Source organism: Armigeres subalbatus, chromosome 3 (assembly GCF_024139115.2).
Source record: "Armigeres subalbatus isolate Guangzhou_Male chromosome 3, GZ_Asu_2, whole genome shotgun sequence".
NCBI lineage: Eukaryota > Metazoa > Arthropoda > Insecta > Diptera > Culicidae > Armigeres > Armigeres subalbatus.
The window spans coordinates 74,252,278-74,274,146 of record NC_085141.1 but is presented as its reverse complement, the minus strand read 5'-3'; the positions used below and the strand labels follow the sequence as shown (position 1 = coordinate 74,274,146).

General features: G+C 39.7%; 1 protein-coding gene across 1 annotated transcript in view; it reads left to right on the top strand.

Annotated features, from left to right (window-relative positions):
- LOC134227305 (contactin-4) overlaps positions 1-21,521 on the top strand; it is a 1,204,188-nt gene extending 1,182,667 nt beyond the window's left edge. Inside the window, exon 17 of the mRNA XM_062708688.1 lies at positions 20,547-21,521. Within this exon, the coding sequence (XP_062564672.1) occupies positions 20,547-21,044 (498 nt within the window). The 3' untranslated portion in view covers positions 21,045-21,521. The remainder of the gene's footprint in view (positions 1-20,546) is intronic.
- The last annotated feature ends 348 nt before the right edge of the window (positions 21,522-21,869 follow it).

Sequence of the window (21,869 nt, the reverse complement as noted above, 5' to 3'; positions counted from 1 at the left end):
TACATTCGAGTAGTTCACATTGGTGCAATAAAGAATCACTGATTAGTGTGAGATCGAGAATTCTTCCATTTCTATTCACAATTCCATTGATTTGATTCAAACCATTGAGACTAAAACCATCAAGAAGTGCGGCGCATTGATTCGATATGTGTGATTCTGTTCGGTTAATGTACAGACGATTTCGTGTCATGTCTTGGTCCCAAACGAGTGCAGACTGATTGTAATCGCCAAATAGAATAGCATGATCCTGTGTTGCAAGGTTGACAATCTGAGTAATACCCAAAGCTGTTCAAGAGATCTGTCAACATGAGTATGGTCAAGATAACAGTTTAAACCAGCAGAGATAGCAATGAGTACTCCACCACCTCGGGACTTGCAGCTGTTCAACTCATTTCGATCATTCCTGAATACAGTGTACCTGTTCCCGAAAAGTTGCGCAGAGAATATCTTATCATCGAGCCATGTTTCTTTTAGGATAATAACATCGTAACACGTTTCAGTAACAGCCAGATAAAAATCATCAATGTTTGACCGCAATCCCCGAACATTCTGTGTATGATTAACGATTTATCTTTAAACCGTCTAAGACGAATTAAGTACTGTCCATTTAATTCCACCAGTTAATTTTCGTTATATTTGCAGATACGTATTTCGACTACAACTGTGTGGTCGTCTTCAGTGTCCAGTTGGCAACCGTTTCTCGAGCGCGATAGTCGTGTTTTCGGATAGCTCGCTACGTTCTTACAGTTTATAGCATTTTTTGTGGATCCTGTCGCGAAACATTTTTTGCATTCGTCGCAAAATGTCTTCGAACAGGCGAAACACGCTAGTCGTCGATTTCAGTGTTCTTCCGACACGACCAACGCTGGAACAAGTGAAGGAAGTTATCGACGTCGATCTTAAGCTAAACATGGCGGATGTTAGAAATATCCAATTGCACAACTTGAGGAACTGTGTGCTCATCGAATTGAATGATGCAGGGTTGGCATTGCGGTTGCAAAAAGAGCACCATCTGCGATACACATTCCGATGCCAGGGTGTAAAGTATTATATCCCTATATATGTAGATGGCCCCACTACCACCGTGAGGCTACATGACCTGCCACCATGTATGTCCAATACAACCATCACCCAACACATGGAGCAGTATGGAAAAGTAATCTCCATACAAACGAAGTTTGGAAGAATTTCTTTCCTGGGGTACCGAACGGTGTCAGAGTGATACGGATGAGGATGGAAGTGCAAATACCATCGCGTATGGTGATAGACAACGAATCTACACTAGTGACAATTCGAGGCAAAAAACAAGTGACAACGGGCGGAGTAACTCTGCAAGAAAAACGAACAGCTTCTAACATCGCCGAACAACAGAGCAAAGACGTGGACGAGAACGAGTATCGCACCGATACAATTGAAGCTATCCCGCGTGCGGCAGATCACAACATCAGCGACAACGATTCTAACGATGAGAACGACGACGACGACGACGCACACAACAACCCACAATCCGGAACCACGGCAAAGAGACGGCTGTCGACTGGAACAAGCGAATCGATCGAGGCTAGCTACGAACAAGATCGGAAAAGATCGTGTGATGATGAGAACTGCCGAGAGGAACTACAGTACAGTGGAGAAAATCTGTCCGATTCAGGTTCAGGATGGAAAGTGTACAACACTAGGTCGAAGAAGAAATGAAATGTTGAATTGTAATGGGTAATGGGAGGGATATTTTTGTATACGGCATGAATGCACTCTTGCAGTGTGAAATGCCGCTAATAAAAACAAACAAACAAACAAAAGTCTTCAGTGTCTTGTACTTGACTCGAAGTCGAGTCAAGTACAAGACACTGAAGACGACCACACAGTTGTGGTCGAAATACGTATCTGCAAAGATAACGAAAATTAACTGGTGGAATTAAATGGACAGTACTTAATTCGTCTTAGATGGTTTAATACATTCCACTAAAAGAGCTTAATATATTTTTCTGATTTATCTTTGTCCAAATCAGATTTTCTTACTGCTCCAAATCAAATGCCTTATTCGGCCAAGCGGCCCTTCCGCATATTTTGCACCATCCAACTTTTATCGAATTGTTTCAACTACAATAAAACATTCCTTTGTTTGCTGTTAGAAGTGTCAGTTTTCCTTGTTTGCTGTTAGAAAACAGCAAACAAAACCGGATGTACGCTAAGAAACATAACGCAAATGTTAACTAGACGCGACTTTTTATTAAAGACTAGCAGACCCGACGAACTTCGTTTCACCTAAAATTGATTTATTCTCTGATTAGCACTCGTGTCATGCAGAAAATTCTGTTTCATTTATATGGGAGCCCTCCTCTCCAGAAGGTGGAGATGATTCGAACCACCACAGATGCATGTCTTAACTTCCAAATCCTCCACATGCTAGATTTCTTTTTAACTGCTTGATTAGTTATGAAGAAATTAGTGTTTCCTTTGTGTGGGAGCCCCCCTTAGGGGTAGGGGTCCCGAGACATTTTAAGAACCTTACCCGCCCTAAAAACCTCTACATATAAAATTCCACGCCGATCGGTTAAGTAGTCGCCGAGTCTATAAGGGTCAGACAGACAGAAATTCATTTTTATGTATGTAGATTTCAATGGCAAGGAATCACTTTTGAAAAAAAAAAATGCTAGAACAAAAGTCATTTGCCGTAGCTGAAATTAGTGGAAAAAAAATTGAGTTTGAACCAATAGCTATTTGATTGTTTTCAATAGTTACTCTTTTTGCCTTTCTCGTATACTAAGTATACATAAAGGCTATATGATCGTTCCAAAAACAAACTTTTTTTTTAAACAAAATTGATTATATGAGCAATGAAGTTGTGTAAAAATAATATTTAACACAACTTCATTGCTCATATCAATTTAAAAAGTTTAAAGTTTACAGTTCAGACTTTTCTAACAGCAAACAAAGGAATGTTTTGTAAACAATCCACTAGTACGAATGAGGATGGAAACCTCAATTGGTGTATAACACTATGGGACTCCAAGCCATCGATCGAATTTGGAGTGATCCTTTAGCCCTTACGCATACCAGACGAGCTCGGTGGTCTAGTGACTACCGCTCATGGCTTATAAGCATGAAGTCGTGGGTTCAATTCCAGGCTCGTCCCTTTCCTACTTTGTATTTCTATCTTAGTTCTCTCTGTATCTCACGTTCTACCAAAACGATTCCTACTGTTATAACCTTCCACACAATCCCAAAACCTACCGTGGCACCTATGAGAGGTCGTAGAGTTTTCTGCATCTTTCTTAAGTAGGTGTCTAACTGACCATCCTTCCCCTTCCTCAGCATTCGCAAGGACGTGTCCAGGACAGATCTCGACTATTGGAGAGTGCATTGCTTCCATCTAAGAGTTAGCGATTTATATTGGTGAATCAATATCTGTGGTAACGGATGAAAGTGATGCTACTCTTATACAATAGTCTTAGGGTCTCCAGTAGCCTTGCGAGGCGTAGGATTGCCAATCCGGAGATGGCGAATTCGATTCTCGGTCCGGTCCAGGATGTTTTCGGGTTGGAAACTTTCTCGGCACCCTGGATATAGTGTATTCATTGTATACTTGCTACACAAGATACATACTCATGCATTGGCGGGCATAGAAAAGCTTTCAATTAATAACTGAGGAAATGCTAATAGTATAGTAAGTTGAAAAGCAGGTCAAGTTCCAGTTGGAATGTAGAGCCGTTGAAGAAGAAGAAGAAGAAGAAGACAATAGTCTTTACTTGTACCACCTACGAATTTGTGCGAATTGCTCAATGCTAATGCTAATGCTAATCCTTTCTTTAGCCCTTACGCATACTAAGTGTACAAGAAAGGCAAACAAATTAAACAGAACGTCGACTAGAAGGTTAAAGATGCTCACGTACAAAACAGGAAAAAACTACTGTTCCATTATCCATCATTATCCAAGCTCCTAAATTCATCCGATTTCTAAACAAGGACATGCGTGCTCATTTGCAATAAAATGATAAAAAAAATTAGGTCATCGCATCTTCCACGTCACCCGCGCTACCAATGAGAAAGAAGAACAGGTAAATAAATGAAGAGTAATTTACGGAATGTATGAATGGCACCTAATGCGAAAGATGGCTTGTTGTAGACATTGTGATTATCGTCATTACATCGTGTTCAGAATACGGCCTTGTAACATGTAAAGAGGCTATCTTGAATCTTGATGGCGTTTCTTTTGTCGATAATTTGTGTAACATCAAAGTTATTTGCATTAATACCTCTCGGTTATTGGGTCATCCGTTGTAGTATTTTATTTGGCTACTTTGGAAACATATGCACCTGTTGCTGCTTATGGCTTTATGTTCATGATTCACTATCTAATAAGTGTTCGGGATGCACTTTTGAGACTTTTGTTAGAAACCATTACACGTGTTTAGGGGAAACTGGGGTAATATGCACCCCCGGGGCAAAACGACCCTTTGGCATTTTTGAGTACATTTTCGGCAGTTTTTCGATAGTATTTACTACAGAACATGTAGTTCGGGTCTCGAACTACCAACTCAGTAGTAAACATTCTTGAAAATATTCCTGGAACACCGCTAAAAAAGCCAAAAGGTCGTTTTGCCCCGGGGGTGCATATTACCCCAGTTTACCCTACACACTTATTTTTGTCATCCATCTCGACTGTGCAAAAATCATTTGCCGGCTCCTTTGAATGTCGCACTAAACAAACGATTCTGGGATTCAGGCAAAAATTCACGAACCGAGTAATAGACATGGTGCGGGAAGGTCAGTTCCTCGAGAAATTCTTCTAAATTTCCTCAGGAAATTACTCTGATTTTTTTTCGAATTTCCCTTCTCTCTTTTATTTTCTCTAGAAAATTCTTCCGAATAGTAGGAAAATCCTAGCTAAGACACAGTTAACAATCGAAAAAAGAACGCTTGTTGTTTTACTCTACAGTGGCAAAACTGCATGCGTGACCAGGACCATGTGAATCCGGGAAGGTGTTAAATACGAAATAGGGATGAAACGGGTCTTGGATTGGACGTCCATGGTTCGCATAAGGAAATCGGTTGAGCAGGAAGCGAAATAGTACAATACTTAAAAGTCGTAATAATAAAATTTTTGCTTAAAACAATTCCATGCATTTCCATTATCCTAATTATCCAAGAATTACCAAGCTAAAGAAGAAACTAACATTGGTTCTCTCCTAGCACAAAATATCAAATCTCATGACCCGCTGTCCAAATAACCAGTTGAATCAGGCGCACAATTATATTTCAACTAAAAATAAACAAACCAAGCTGATAATATTCACTGGAAGCTCTTATTGCAATTGAACCATCCTACTATCGGCAATCGTCATCATCGGCATCGACCTATGCAGCCAGAAATTTCCAGCGGAACAACTTGCACTCTATATATCGTCCATCCGCCCGATACGGTACCTCTGACACAGACGATGCTAATTTGTCTGTTAATCCTGAGGATTTCCGGCACGTACATCGAACCGTTTCGCTACGCTGGCTGCAAAGTCCGGATGCATTGTCAGGTCGGGAAAACGTCATAATTCCCAAAGCTACGGAGTGTGCCCCATTCAGGTGAATCGCATATAGGTATAGCGATCAGATAGTTAAAGAAAATGTGGCGAAAATTGCAGTCATACTGGTGGTGAATGATTAAAGTGATTTAATGTATGAACCTTCTCAGAAAAAAAAAACTACGTCAATAATTCCTATGTAAACCTACTTAACCCTTTTGTTACCGACAAAAAAAACACCCTTACGTTACCGACAGGGTACCCGGGTACCCACGGACTTAAAATGATCATAACATAGTCAGTTTTTCACCGATTTCGACGATTTTGGTTGCTACGGATGCAGGAACTTACCCGTTATTCGATACATGTCACAGAGAACCGATTCGGATTACCTGGTGACCGGAATTCCGGATTAACTGGGCCAAGTCCCAAAGTATGTGTGAATTGAAGATATATATTCAACCAAATGAAGATTTCTTGCGTGATGACTAATCAACTTCGTTGGAAATTTAAAGAATATAACTTAACTACGTTACAGGACCATTTTATGAATTAATCCCGGAACGGTTATTCCGGAAACAGGTTCCCGTCGGGCCTAAAGTGGCCACAAACTTATTCTGAAGAAACCCTGGCAATATGGGTATCAAAATTCATGAAATTGTTTCGGAAGCATGATCTGATAAGTAATTGGACCATTGGATGGTTTGACAACGGACCGGTCATCCTGGAACAGGTTCCCGTGGGGCCTAAAGTGGCCACAAACTCGTTTTGAAGAAACCCTGGCAATATGGGTATCAAAATTCATGAAATTGTATCGGAAGCATGATCCGATAAGTAATTGGACCATAGGATGGTTTGACAACGGACCGGTCATCCTGGAACAGGTTCTCGTGGGGCCTAAAGTGGCCACAAACTCATTCTGAAGAAACCCTGGCAATATGGGTATCAAAATTCATGAAATTGTTTCGGAAGCATGATCTGATAAGTAATTGGACCATTGGATGGTTTGACAACGGACCGGTCATCCTGGAACAGGTTCCCGTGGGGCCTAAAGTGGCCACAAACTCGTTTTGAAGAAACCCTGGCAATATGGGTATCAAAATTCATGAAATTGTATCGGAAGCATGATCCGATAAGTAATTGGACCATAGGATGGTTTGACAACGGACCGGTCATCCTGGAACAGGTTCTCGTGGGGCCTAAAGTGGCCACAAACTCATTCTGAAGAAACCCTGGCAATATGGGTATCAAAATTCATGAAATTGTTTCGGAAGCATGATCTGATAAGTAATTGGACCATTGGATGGTTTGACAACGGACCGGTCATCCTGAAACAGGCTCCCGTGGCGCCTAAAGTGGCCACAAACTCATTTTGAAGAAGCCCAGGCAATGTGGGTATCAAAATTCATGAAATTGTTTCGGAAGCATGATCTTTTGGGTTATTAGGCCATAAGATGGTTTGACAATGGACCGGTCATTCTCACACAGGTTTCCGAGGGACCCTCATTTAGAAGAAACACTTGCTCTCTTCTTTTCCCGTTATTTCTTGTCAAAAAGACTTAAAAATTCTTGACAGGTACTCAGAAATGATTTATAATGAACCACAGACGCTGTAAGTATCATTGGTGTTTGCTGAATAATTTACAAAAATAAAAAGAACGACTGAAATTTTCAAAAAAATTTATGGATGCAAAATGGGTCAAAAACGTAACAAAGCGGAACGTGATGAAATCGGGTCGAAAATGTGATAAAGTCGGAGGTAGATAAAATCGGGGAGTGACAAAATCGGGTGAACACTGTGTAACTTTTCACTTCTCTCTTCTCATTTCTCTCATTTCACTTTTCACTTTTTACTTTCAATTTCTCACTGCGCACTTCTCACTATTCACTCCTCACTTCTCATTCGACCCAATAACCATTCGGCCTAACAGCCATTCAGCCTGATGACCCAACGTCCCATCTTCTTGGAAAAACATGTTTCCGAAAATGTCTTCTAAATGAGTTTGTGGCCACTAAAGGCCTTTCGAGAACTTGTTCTAGCATGACTGTTCTGGTTGATATCCATCCTATGGTTTAAACTTTACGAATAACTGGTTTCAGGAAAAATTCCAAGAATTTTGATACCCATATTGCCAGGGTTTATTCTAAATGAGTTTTTGGTCCCTGCTGGCCTTCCGGGAACTTGTTCCAGAATGACCGTTCCGGTTGATATCCATCCTATGGTCTCAACTACATGGAAACGTGTTTCCGGAACAATTCCAAGAATTTTGATACCCATATTGCCAGTGATTCTACCAAATGAATTAATGATCACTTTAGGCCCTCCCCACCGGGAACCTGTTCCAGAATGACCGTTCCGGGTCATATCTAATCTATGGTCTCAAGTACATGGAAAACATGTTTCCGGAACAATTCCTAAAATTTTGATACCCATATTGCCAGGGTTTATTCTAAATGAGTGTTTGGCCCTGCGGACCCTCGGGAAACCTATTCCAGAATGACCGTTCCGGTTGATATCCATCCTATGGTCTTAACTACATGGAAAATATGTTTCCAGAACAATTCCAAGAATTTTGATACCCATATTGTTAGGGTTTATTCTAAATGAGTTTTTGGCTCCTACGGGCTCTTCGGGAACCTGTCATAGAATGACCGTTCCGGTTCATATCCGTCCTATGGTCTGAACTACAGGAATAACATATCTACGGAAAAATTCCAAGAATTTTGATACCCATATTGCTAGGGTTCATTCTAAATGAGTTTTTGGCCCCTACGGACCCTCCGGGAACCTGTTCCAAAATAACCGTTCCGGTTCATATCCATCCTATGGTCTCAACTACATGGAAATTATGTTTCCGGAACAATTCCAAGAATTTTGATACCCATATTGCCAGGGTTTATTCTAAATGAGTTTTTGGCCACTACGGGCCTTTCGGGCCCTACGGGAACCTGTTCCAGAATGACCATTCCGGTTCATATCCATCCTATGGTCTCAACTACATGGAAAACATGTTTTCGGAACAATCCCAAGATTTTTGATACCCATATTGCTAGGGTTTATTCATAATGAGTTTTTGGCCACTACGGGCCCTCCGGGAACCTGTTCCAGAATGACCGTTCCGGTTCATATCCATCCTATGGTTTCAACTATATGAATAACATGTTCCCGAAACAATTTCAAGAATTTTGATACCCATATTGCCAGGAATGAATTTGCGGCCACTATAGGGCCAACGGGAACCTATTCCGGGATGTCCGTTCCGAGTCCACATGATCACGTGGTCCTAATACGTTGGGAAGTCATAATCCTCGAATTTTCTGCGAAATTGGTAGCTCAGGGTACAAGAAATCATCATTTGGATTCTATAAGATCAACTTCTCCATTTTTGAGACATGGTCTAGCAAATCCGGAACTCCGGTAACCAGGTAATCCGGATCGGTCCTATGTGACATGGAACGGATAGAGGATGAATTTCTTAATCCATAGCAAACGGAATCATCGAAATCGGTTGAAAACTGTCGAAGTTATGGTCATACCAAAACGTGGGTACCCGGGTACCCTGTCGGTACGTTACGGGGTAAAAATATTCAGAAGCCCCTCCCCAAGCCCCCCCTTACTGGATTTTCATTTTCGTACCACCCAAACCTTAATTTTGCCGAGTTTGAAGATGTCACGGAGTTTCAATTTCCTGCGATGTTCAGAACCCTAAAAAAATTTCACTTGAAAACGAAAAAGGTACCCGGGTACCCTGTCGGTAACAAAAGGGTTAAATAAAACGGATTGTTTGTCGATAGGTAATAATTACAATTATTTTTAAAGATTTTTATTTCCCCAACCGACAATTACTGAACAAAGAGAAGTTTGTGTTCCCCAAAGTGTGGCCAACGATCTTCACTTCTTGTTCAATGGCTCTACATTCCAACTGGAACTTGGCCTGCTTTACAGTTTAGTATTCTATTAGCATTTCCTCAGTAACTTGTCGTTTTCGGTTTTAAACCTGGGTCAGGTCCGACCCCGACTCTGAATAACCGAACGAAAAACGAATCGGGATCGAGTCAGTATGATGGTATTAGTGAGAACTCAATCCCTATCATCTGTTTTATTTTCAATTCGAATTTTTATCAGCTGGCAGAAACAGACATATTTTATCTATTGAATTTTGTTATTAGTGTTATTTTTTTTCTTGTTTTATGAATTATGGGGGAAATCAGACGTTTTTTCTGTTAATTGTTTAATGACTAAAATAACTATCATTCCATCAATAAATTAATATGATTAGGAGCTTGTGATGAATGACGACGGCAATGTGGATTGCCGTGAAAGAATTTATGCCAATCCGTGTTTCCCGATAAACTATTATGCTGATTCTATATGGCTTTTTGGGTAACAGTGGTTGTGTTACAGTAAATTTGAATTACCAATTATGTCATTGAAATGGAACAGAACAAGAAAATATGGAAACACTTTGTAAAAAATCCAATACAACATTTATTGAGATTTGGGGCCTTTTATTTTAAAACAAAGAATCAAATCGTACAAGAGTTGAACAGCATTATTTTTTGCTATTTGCATTTTTTTTTTGCTATTTTTCTCCCAAGAAGAGGGGACCCTTTGGGATAAATTGCGATTTCGTCAAAACTGCAAAAACCAAATATACAAGAGAGGCAAATAATTTTTCACTACATAATCTAAACAGGACATTCAACATAATCAATATCAATGGGAGAAAATATGTCTTTGTCGTTCTTTTTTAACGAATTACAACTAAAAACCTTTCTTCCACTAAAATATTATGCTCAATTCGTATAAAAACTGTTCCTAAATAAACATTTGAATTTATTTATAAATAATCATTTATAAATAAATACAATAAATTTGTTGATGGCAATATAGTTGCAAAAGTCTTATAAATGGTTAATGCCAGGGTTAATATATTATGTTTATATTCTTCAAATCCGTAATCTTGAACAAATTATGCACAGACTGCAATAATAAATAAAATAATGGTATGAACATTTTGGTATAAATAACTTCATAGCGGCAGATACTCTGGTACGCTATTTTCCCATTGATAGAGCAATTATACCTAAAGCATATGTTCGAATACACAACGTAAAGTGAATAAATAGCAGCTACCTTCTCGTCACTGCATTTTATAAATCACATTTTCAACAAAATTTTCAACCCTCATTTTGTTTATAGTGGAGCTACCATCTGAGGTAATCAGCGAAAAATATGTCGATATCTGAATCCGATTCACCATCAGAGCAACTTGAAGACAGCACAAAATTAAAATAATCCATTTTTGCGTGGAAGAGCAATAAAATTGATAAATTTAACAAATGGAACAAACAAAATCAAATGCCCATCCGTGTCTTTTACGTTTTCATTTTCCTTTAGCGTAAACATAAACACCAGTTTGACAGTTTGTGTTTGAATGTATTGGTGAACCTAGGTTGGATCTCGATAAATCGGCAGAGCGAACCTCATTCATTTTGGGTCGGATCTGGTGCGGATCGCGATCCAACCTGAACGAATAACCGAACGTTTTGACAGCTGTTAGAGCGGATCCGGTGCAGAACTAGGTTCGATCCAGCAATAACCGAAAACGACATAATAGAGATCTTTTGTATATGTGTGTAGCCGCCAGACATTCTAAATACTCATGCTCTTCTAATGTGAACGCGTGCTATGGATTGTGAGTGATTCGACTATGCGTCAAATTTGGGAATCTCGGGCTCATTCAGTAGCCACTAAGATGCGAAGGCTGACGAAGGTCTTTGGAGCTTAGTTGGTTAAAACACCAGTCTAGCGTACGTTCCCATCAAAGGGAAAGTGGTTACCTCCAATACATTTTTCAAATCAAAATCTTCCACATAATGTACATTGTATACATATTCACATCTGAGGATTCAGAACATTGTATCCTAATTGCATGATTAAGTGTTTGGTTTTGATAAAATATCCAGAGAAAAAAAGTAGAAGGTTGTATCCGAGACACGACCGCCAATTGGACGTAGGATTACGTGAAGTGTAGTAGGGTTCAGGCAGGCATTTTCGTCTTTTCGTCATAGTCTCGAAACCCAATAAAAGAGATACTTTTTTGCCATACTCATCCGTACCAAATCGTTAGCTCAGGAGAAACGATCTGCTATAGTGGAGTTCTAGCAAATGGAAGTTGCTTTCGTTGGTGTTGGCCCCTACGACGATGGACGGAAATACCTGCCGTGTCCCTAGATATTATTTTGAAATTCTGAAAATGTTCCTTGGTGCTGTTTTTCGAAGATAGGGCTGTAAATTCAATCTGGTTTGAAATATCCTCGGCATGTCGCATATCCTGGAAATAAATGGGCGAAAACCCGATTGTAACTATAAACTCATTTCGGGTTATAACTATAACCAGAGTATTAAAGAAACAGAAGATCAGTAAACAACAGCCTTAACAACAACTTCCTTCATGAATATTTGGTGGCCCTGAAGAGGGCCGTTTGTTTATGTTGGCTTGAAAGCCTTTTGAAGTGATGTACGCCGTGGTCCCGATGAATGTTAAAGGATGTATCAATGCACTGTTGGGCTGAATCTGTAGAAAACGAAGAAAAGAACAAAATGGAAAGAATATTTCATATTAAATACATTATGATCCAAATATAAATTTTGTTACCAAATACTCAAGCTTCATTTTCAGGAGCAATTATCTATTTTTGCTAGGGACTGTACGGCTGATGTCAATGATTAGCCATTCAAGTTGAAATCGAACGTTTTGGTAGATGAACTAGCGGAACAACGACGATCAGTGACGTTAATCCACTTCACTGGGATGGCATTGGTTCCAGAATAAAATAACTGATGAAGAGAACTATTTTTAATTCTAAACAAGGATGTTATCGATCATTTAGTAATCTTCGTTCGATCATTTAGTAATCTTCGTTCGATCATTTAGTAATTTTTCAATAACTCATCACAGAGGCTTATTTTCAAAACGTGTTGTATGGTGGACTTCTAGTGCGAAGGTATTTCTACAACTCTGCCTAACAAGTTGATGTTCGAATTCCACTATTGAAGGAGTTGAGGCGCTAGCGCCATAACTCATACTAAATGATAAGAAAATTTCAATCATTTAGTATAAGTTACTGTTACTAGCGCTATAGCTCCGTTATTAGTGCAATTCAAACAATGAACTTTAAGGGAGAGTTGTAGATAAACTTTTGCAGTAGAAGTCCACCATGCAACCCATTTTAAAAATTAGCCTCTGGAGTGAATTATTCACAAACTACTACATGATCGAACGTAGACTACTAAATGATCGATAACATCCTTGATTCTAAATCATTAGTTTTACCTCGGGACACCGCAAGAATCAACAAAATAGGTCGGCGGTAGGAGAAGTACTTGCATTCCACACTTACGTTCCGGGTGAACGTTAGATCGAGACATGTGCCACCCAGAGTAATCGCTATAGTTGGATCCGAAGCTCAACCCAGATAGAGAAACTGCTTCATGAACCAATTGAAATCTCTGTAGGTTCTTAGATTAGTAGGTGCTGGGATTAAAGATGATATTCGATTGAAAATTTACTCAACTGTTAGCAATTATCATATTTATTTGAATACGTCATTGTTCTGTTGCTCTCAAGCAATTTGGTTTCCACAATACGCCTATCGAATCACAAGCAGCAACAAAGCTTATGATTTGTACTTTGAAAAATATTTGTCTCGGCTCAATCTTTTCTCGTGTGATATTATGATTCTGAAAAGTTTTTTGATTTCAGTAATACACCTTCCCAATCACAAGCAGCGACGAAACCGAAGCAGAATCTAGAGAAAATTTCATTTCATTGCTACTGACCCCAATGTCAGCCACTCGATAAGTTACCGCTAAAACGCAATAGACACCATCCATGCGAATCAATTTTCGCAGCATCCTACTCCGAAGAGCGCTTGCGCTGCTGCCGACGCCAAGCGATAATAATTTGCACTTTGAAGAAGTAAAAGAAGAAGGGCACCTGGTTTTGTACGAAAGCACTGACATCGAACGAACGAAAGGCGGAGCAAGCAAGCCGATGCCAAGCGAAGAAGTAAAAAAAGAATAAGAAGAATGAGAAGAAGAGGCCCTGGTTATGTACGAAAGCACTAGCATCGAACGAAAGAAAGGCGGGGCAAGCATGCCGAAGGGGCGGGGCCTCGGACTCCATGCAAACGTATTCTGACCAGCCGTAGTCCGGTTTTCTCGGAAAATCGGCAGGACAATTGCATCGCAGTGCCAACTAGACATCACTGGCGTTGGAAAGGCTGCGGAGAAGGCAACAGCAATAATGGTTGCTACGGGCGATGGCAGCGACGATAATTGCTACGAGCGGCGGCAGCAAGGCTCAGAGAAACATCATCAAGGGTGTCTCGTCGAAGGCTTCGAGCATTATAAACAACCTCGTAAACGACATCTTCGTGCGAGTCGAGCTGGCCAAGCCCGCCGTTTCGGAGTCAGTCGTAAGTCAGCTCTTAGTGAATGAACGAGGAAGTAGCTTCACTTAAAACGGCTTTTTTTAGGGCCACAGTCCCACTCAAAGAGGAGAGGAGTTTTCGTACCGCGTACGCCGAAAATCAAAATTTTGAAATGAATTTCCACTACTGATGCCACTGTCAGCCAATTTATGTTTTGCCGCTAGAACACGATAGACGTCATCCATTATAATACATTGTTTTGCAACGTCTCCATGCAAGGAGCGCATGGGCTGCTACACAGAACGAAAAATCCTTCATAAAATTTAAAAAAAAACATTGCTTAAAATAAAAAGTTTCGTTGGTTCTTTTTCGTAGAGAGTTGTATATGTTTAGAACAAAAGTCAGTAAACTGTTAAAAAAAAGTTTATACCTACTCGGCATCCACCTCTGAAATAAAAGTTTATGCACTTTTGAAATGGATAGTATTTAAAACTGTCAAACCTAAAAGATCACACTGTAGAAACAATAATGGATTCTTTTTTTATTTTACAGGAAATTTCTCACATTTTCTTCCCAAGTTTCTCCATTCCCCCTTTTTTGTTTTCCCCGCAATTAACTTTTTGAATAAAATATGTTTCTTAGGAAATATTTATTGCAGTTGTAATAAAACGTACAAATAACGAACATATGTTGTGCATAGTCATAAATGATCGAAACATAAACATTAACATCCGTCCTCTGGCTCCTTTAGGATTTAGGACACCGATTTCTCTGGAACCTCATGTTGCAAAATATGCAACGGTACTCAATGTTCCCGATTTTGAAGGAGCTTTGGCCGCAAGGTCCCTGCTGCGACTGCTGTTTTGAAACAAGAAATTCATAACTTTAATCTCTATACAAAACCGCTGCTGGAATACAAACTTACCCCAATGACAGCCGAATGCACTCCCAGAATATTTTCTGCTTCTGGTCATTTCCCACTGCATGGAACGGCAAGAAAACTATCCCGAATCTTTCCATGGCTGATTAAAATACTTTTAAATTAAACTAAGGAAATGAAAATTTTCCTTTACGTGTGGTGCGGACACCAACATAATGTTTGTATTGATTTTCATCTGCCACACTATGTAATCAAATGGGGATACGATGATAGGTTTACATTTCATTAATATCCAAAATTAGCATTAAGGTTCCCCCAAACACACGCGACGCGACAGTCGTGACGCGATTCTATCGCTTGGCGACAGCGATTCTGTCGCCGTAGGTATGGAAGCGTAAATAGGCTGTTGCCTGCAGCGACCCAACGATAGAATCGCGGCGACTGGTTGTCGCCGTCGCGGCGATGGAATCGCTTAGGTCTGGGGGAGCCTTTAATGGGAAATATTAGTTTATTTTTTTAGGTTTATCATTTTTTTTAATACAAACCTGGGTGCTGCGGATAGAGCCGCTTTTGTGCTCTCAAGCGAGTAGCGGGATATTTTGAAATCAATCCCATAAGCTGAATTATTTTGCAGTTACTTGGCTGTCAAACATTTCCCGCTCTTCGAAATTCTCTTCCCATGCTGCATGGAGGCGCACAAATGCGCAAGACTCTACATGACTTTACGATGGTTTACATACATTCCGGCTCCAATCAGCTGCTGAATCTCGTGAAATCTCGTAACGAGTGCATTTTAGTTGCATTCCTACTAATTTTCCACTCGAAATAGAATGTGAATATATTTGTTAAAAAGAATTCAAAACTCAAACTAAGTTCATTTTTGTTTTTTCCCCAAATAATAACAATACTTCTCAATATAAGATTTAAAACGAACATAACCACAATCTTCAATGTTTGGCTCCGGCACAATAGAAAATTTTGGCTTCACTTTGACAACCAAATCGATTCTATCCGCACCACCCAGATACAAACTATCAGTTATCAAAATTTTAATGAATTTGTAAATCTTTAAAGAGATGCATTTAATAAGGAACGAACTATTTATTAAGAGCTGGGGTATCTGAGTTTTTCTTTTTGAGCTATCATAATTATGTTTAATCTTCAACTAATGGTACCAAAAATTGCTGTTGAATAAATATTTTGAAAGAATTTCATAAATTGATAAAATTATAAATTGACATGAAATTTGGCCTTTTAAAATGCCAGTGTTCTTGCAAACCGACCTCTTTTCTCTGTTTGGTTCAACGGGTTTCGTTGAGTTTCTCTGAATTTGACACTTCTACAGTTATCAATCTGAAAGAAAGAACTTTTAAATTTACGGGAAAGAGACACGCAAAATACTTTTAAATCATACAAATAACTTTCGTTTTAGAGAAAATTGCTTTTATACTGAACAAATTGTAGCACTTTTCAATTTTAAAGTGCTTTATATTTAATAAAACAATTTTTATTCTTTGTGTGTACCGACAAAGAATTTTGCCCGTCACCAAGTGATTATGATTTGCATTTTTTGCAGATTTTTGTCTCGGCTCAACCTTCTCTCGTGTAAAAAGATGATTTTGTTTCCAATGACGCGCCTTTCCAATAATAGACTTATGCAGGAGTTCATCGAATTCACTCACCCGACGGATTTTGACATTTGAGCGGGTCGTTTTCTCGAACAAAAGTTCATTTTACGTTAATTATGCGACCCGCTCAAACGTCATAATTTCTTGGGGGAGTTCATTTTGCGTTAGTCTATAAACAGCAAGTATACCGAAATCAGAATCTTGGGAAAGTTGCTAATGCAACTCAATGATGTGAGACGTCATCATTGTTTACTTCCCGCATTTTTACTGCTACCTATTCCAGCTTTCTACCGTCGCCAAGCGGTTATGATGTGCACTTTGAAGAAAATTTTTCGGCTCTACCTTCTCTTGCATAGATTTGACAAGAATCGATTTTGATCCACAATGCACCTTTCTAATCATTCATAGCAAACAAACGATAGTCCGTACTAACAGTAACTAAACGATAGTCCGACGATTATTGCTTTTGGCGATGGCCTCTCGATGTTCCGCTTTCTGCTGAGACTGCTGCTACGGGCGTCATCGTTGTGCCCGGTCTCCGAGAAAATTTTTGAACTGAGGATTGGAGTCGAGCTCGTAAGTTGCACGATTTTGATATCTGTGCTTGCGATGCACATACGAGATTGGTTGGTTTACCGATTTTTCAGTGCCTAGTAAAATTAAATTTTTCAATAGTTTAGCACCTTGAATGCATTTTTTCGATAGTTGATAGTCGATAGTTATTAGCCCATACTTCCTGACTACTTTTCGTGACGGTCTCAGATTTGAAACTGCAGGATGACCCCCCCCCCCTGTTCCGAAAAGACGTAATCCTACGTCAAAACGCGGTAAAGAACTGTTGTCTACATTTAGAACCAAATTCAGATGTCGCATATGTCAGGGTAGGGCTTCACCGTTCCGCCTTCTCCCCCCCTGATGCCATCGTGGCGAATGCAAGATGCTGGGACCACTACCGACGACGCCATCGTTCTCTTTGCGTGCGTTCTCCGAACAAAAATGACGCGTGTGTCCGAGACACGGAACACGTGTTGCGGGTTAGGAATGCATAAACGGAATTGGTTGGTGCTAAAATTTATCATGAATTAAAATTTGCCTTAGTTTAATGTGAATAAGGCCGTTACAGATATTTAATAAACATTCTGTCCTACTGGTCTCCGAAAGGTCAAGGGGGAGGGAGGCAATAAAAATAAATATTGAAATGAAAAAAATAAAAATAAAACTCCTTGGATTTATTAAAGAATGTTTTGAAAATCCCCAAAATATTGTTTGGCAAAAAAATCCGAGGGGGGGGGAGACAAAATAGTTTTTAAATATTTGTATCGGCCTAATCAAAAGTTTCAATGAAGTTGGCAAATTGACGGAAAGAATCTGAGTCGATTCCCATCGTAGGATAAACGTTTAAAATCTTACATGATTTCGTGGTGGTCTCCAAGTTTTGATTACGTGTAGTACCTTTGGGTAAGACATTGTCCAACGTAAAAAATCCAATCAAAGTTTGAATTTTGATTCATTATACATACTTTGTATACTTCAAGATCCCTCTACTCGTAGTAAGAATTTTGCCACAACATTTAGGGGAACGGTTCGGCACTTCATCCCATAGCGCCTGTTTCCATCCCATCAAAAACAAAGCAATGAAAAGGAATTTGGTTTGTTTCTTATTTTTATGATTTTTTTCACCGGTGAGCACGGGTGTTAGCAAAAGGAAGCGACGAGATTGGTGCTGTATTTCTTTGTTTTGTGATGAGATGAATATTTGGTCAGTGAGACGAAAAACGGGTCAGTTCCCCTACTTTTTTGTATATAGTGGGATTTTTCTTAGCCCGTTTTCGTAATAGACTAACGCAAAATGAACTCCCCCAAGAAATTATGACGTTTGAGCGGGTCGCATAATGAACGCAAAATGAACTTTTGTTCGAGAAAACGACCCGCTCAAATGTCAAAATCCATCGGGCGAGTGAATTTAATGAACCGCTGCACAGGTCTATTAGTACATGACTCCTTCCGACTGCGTTATTCGATATTGTGGATGTGTGTACAAACTAAACCCCACTGTCTGGCAGTGCTATTGTGAAAGGAAGCTACCTGTTGAAACAGTCAGATTTAATCCGGCAGTTAGAAAGGGCTAGCTCTACTGCAGCTTCATCGACCGATTCAGAATGCCTGGTATTTCCTCACAATGTTCCAAAACTCGATGTAGGAACATTGTAATTAACGTCCATGTCGGGTAGCCAGAATGTAGGCAATTAAGTTTGAATGAACTGGTATTTCATGTCCACTCCGAGGTTATTATCTCTAACAGTAAGCTCCACCAGGTTATGCTACCATTTATGAAATGGATAAAGGTGACATAATGGATCTTCCGGATTCAAAAGTTTATTTTTAATCCAACGCTCTGCTCTGCGCTTAAATCATTATATATTTTTTGTTGAATAGATATTTCTTAATATTTTTGTGTTCCTCACTTTCATTTACTGATAGTTCTCGTTTTACCCTATCCATCGCTCCGGTTATTTGCAGCCACTAATCCCTGGTGTCCTGTGAAACATATTGCTTCAACACATTATTTTATTCAGTGAAAGCTATTTATAATCCTTTTTATTCTTAGTTAAGTCGACTGGCTTCTTTATATACTCATTTGTATATAAACAATAATAGTTTTATTATTTATTTTCGAGCGTCTTAGGGGAAACCGTGGAATAAGGGAGCGTCCACAAATTACGTAACGCTTAGAGGGGGGAGGGGGGGTTGAGCGAAGTGTGACGGTTCATACAAAATTTTCAGATGTTTCATACAAAAAGTGTGACATAGGGGGGAGGGGGGGTTGAAAATGCCCAATTTTTGCGTTACGTAATTAATGGATCTTCCCTAATAGTTTTACTTTTTTAACGTTTAATCTTCCAAACATGTTTCAGATTCTTCCCCACTACCTACTATTTTGTTAATTTTATCTTTCTTCTTTTTCAATTCTTCTCTGTCCCTAGCTCAACTTAAACCATTCTTTCTCGGTTACATTCATCAGTTTGCTTTAATTTTCCTTTAATGAATCATTTCATGTTTTGGCGGGCCTTCCTTTTTTCCTAGCTCTTGTACTTATTTTCTGTGCTACCTTCAATGGATGTCCTTCATGACTTTTTTGTATGTGACTCCAATACTTAATCCTCATACTTCAAACTTGTTTACTGCTGATTTGCCATCCAGTAATTTGGATGCAGTGATTCTTCCTTTCGGTTTTCCTCTACAATATTTTAAAATTTGTTTCAATATCTGCTTCTCGTATCTATTCATATAATTCTCGTTTCTTTCGATCGATGCTGCAGTATTGGACCTGTGCGTGATAATGGGTGGTATTGCAGTTGTATGCACAATCTGTGCTGTCTCCCACTGTAGTTTGAAACTCAACCAACAATTCAAGCAATAAGCTTGCTTTTTGACTGAATAAGTATTTCGACTGAATAAGAGCTTTACCTGCTTCCAATGTTTGTTGGGAAGTAAATCTACCCGCCGTTAGTTCGTCTTCACTGGATAAGTCTGTCCGGTGAAGCAACCCTCAGTTTTTATTTTCAGTTTGTATCTCATCAACATTGACAAATGATGCTCGTTCGTTCGTCATCCAATTTTCCCTATACTGAAAACTGTGCATTCAACTGTCATTTATTTTCTTAGTTGGTGACGAAACGCTATAATGCCTGCAAGCAAAATATAAACAATTTGAACGAGGTAAAACTCTATTTACAATCTATGGAATAACTTTTCGTTTTACCTATCCCTACAACAGTATGTAACTCCATAAAGTTTTGGAAATAATGGTTGAAATAGGTTAAAACGACTAAAAAAGAAAGAAAAAAATGCACATAGGAGAAGAGGATGGACGTTATCTCCATTAAAATATTATCATTTTCCCTGTGTTAGTCCAATCCACCCACATGCATCATGTTGATCTAACCAGACCTCCCGGCGTCTAACTAACAACATTTTCTGCATTTGTCCTTTTTTTCTCGTTTTCGGTACCTGACTAACGTGGCCCGGCTCACTAATCAACTCAACTTCATCTGCCCGGCGGACGAATGGGACCAACAGCCGTCTAACGAAGTGCACTACGCGGAATTAGCATTAGCAATACCTCACGATGACAATAGCAATAAAAATCACCTCAATCATCTGAAAAAGCTACCGCCCCCTCCGGCGTACAACTATTTCGACGAGCCGACGATCTACGCCCAGATAGATCACGGTGGCAGCAACTACAAAACGTCCGCCAGCTCTCAATTTCCGCTGATATCGCCCGTGTCCCAGCAGCCAACGACACCCGCCCAGCAGCATCAGTCACAATTAACGTTACAGCTGCCAACGGACCATCACAGTAGCAACCACAGCCAGCAGCAGCACACGCCAACCACGCTGCTGCAAAATCACACACCGACCTCGTTGCAGCAGCACCAACTGCACCAGGCCCCTCCACCGCCGGCACCGCAGCCGCTGCACCTGCCTAATAGCAACAACAACAAACAATACCTGCGCGAAATTGTGACTGTGCGGACCCCGCTGGCGTTCTCACAACAAGAGAGTTGTGTTTAATTAAAATTTACTTCCAAAAACAGCACCCGGGCAGCACTAGAGGTCCGCGCGTCTGGATCTGTGTATGTATGTATTTACGTACGTGGAATGTAGGCTATTTGAATTATGTAAAAAGGTTACGATAGGGGAATAGCTAGGGAAAAATTTGGTGCCGGAATTCGGACACGACAAACGACATCACCCGGGGACATGTTTTGCTTCCGCTCACTGCACTGGCGCGCATGTGGCAAATCGATTAGTTTGTTCGACTCATTGGACGGGACGTGACCCAACCGTGGAATGGAGTTATTGTTACGATGCTACCTGTGACGGACAGTTTTGGTACAGAAATATCAAGAAGGATGTGAATCAATCAAAAATTCAAAATTTGAATCAATTTATGCAAAATTCGAATAAAATTACAGATTTTATTGTTTTATTCCAAAGATCCAGTGAATGAGGCATGAAAAAATATATTAAATATTTCGATGTGTTGTTCTATTCAATACACCGACCTGGAAAACAGTTGAATTCTTGGAAAGCAGTTAAACATTACACCTCTTTTAATTGGATGAACTCCACAAATGGATAACTGCGAGGATAACTGCTTAGGAAAGTTCCTCCTCATTTTTTCGAAAGGCAATACGAGATGAGTAAAGAAACTGCGAATTCACTTAGAGATCACATAGGGAAGATCCATTAATTACGTAACTCAAAAATTCGACTTTTTCCCCCCCCCCCCCCCCTACGTCACACTTTTTGTATGCAGCTTCTGAAAATTTTGTATGGATCGTCACACTTCACTCAACCCCCTCCTCCCTCTAAGCGTTACATAATTTGTGGACG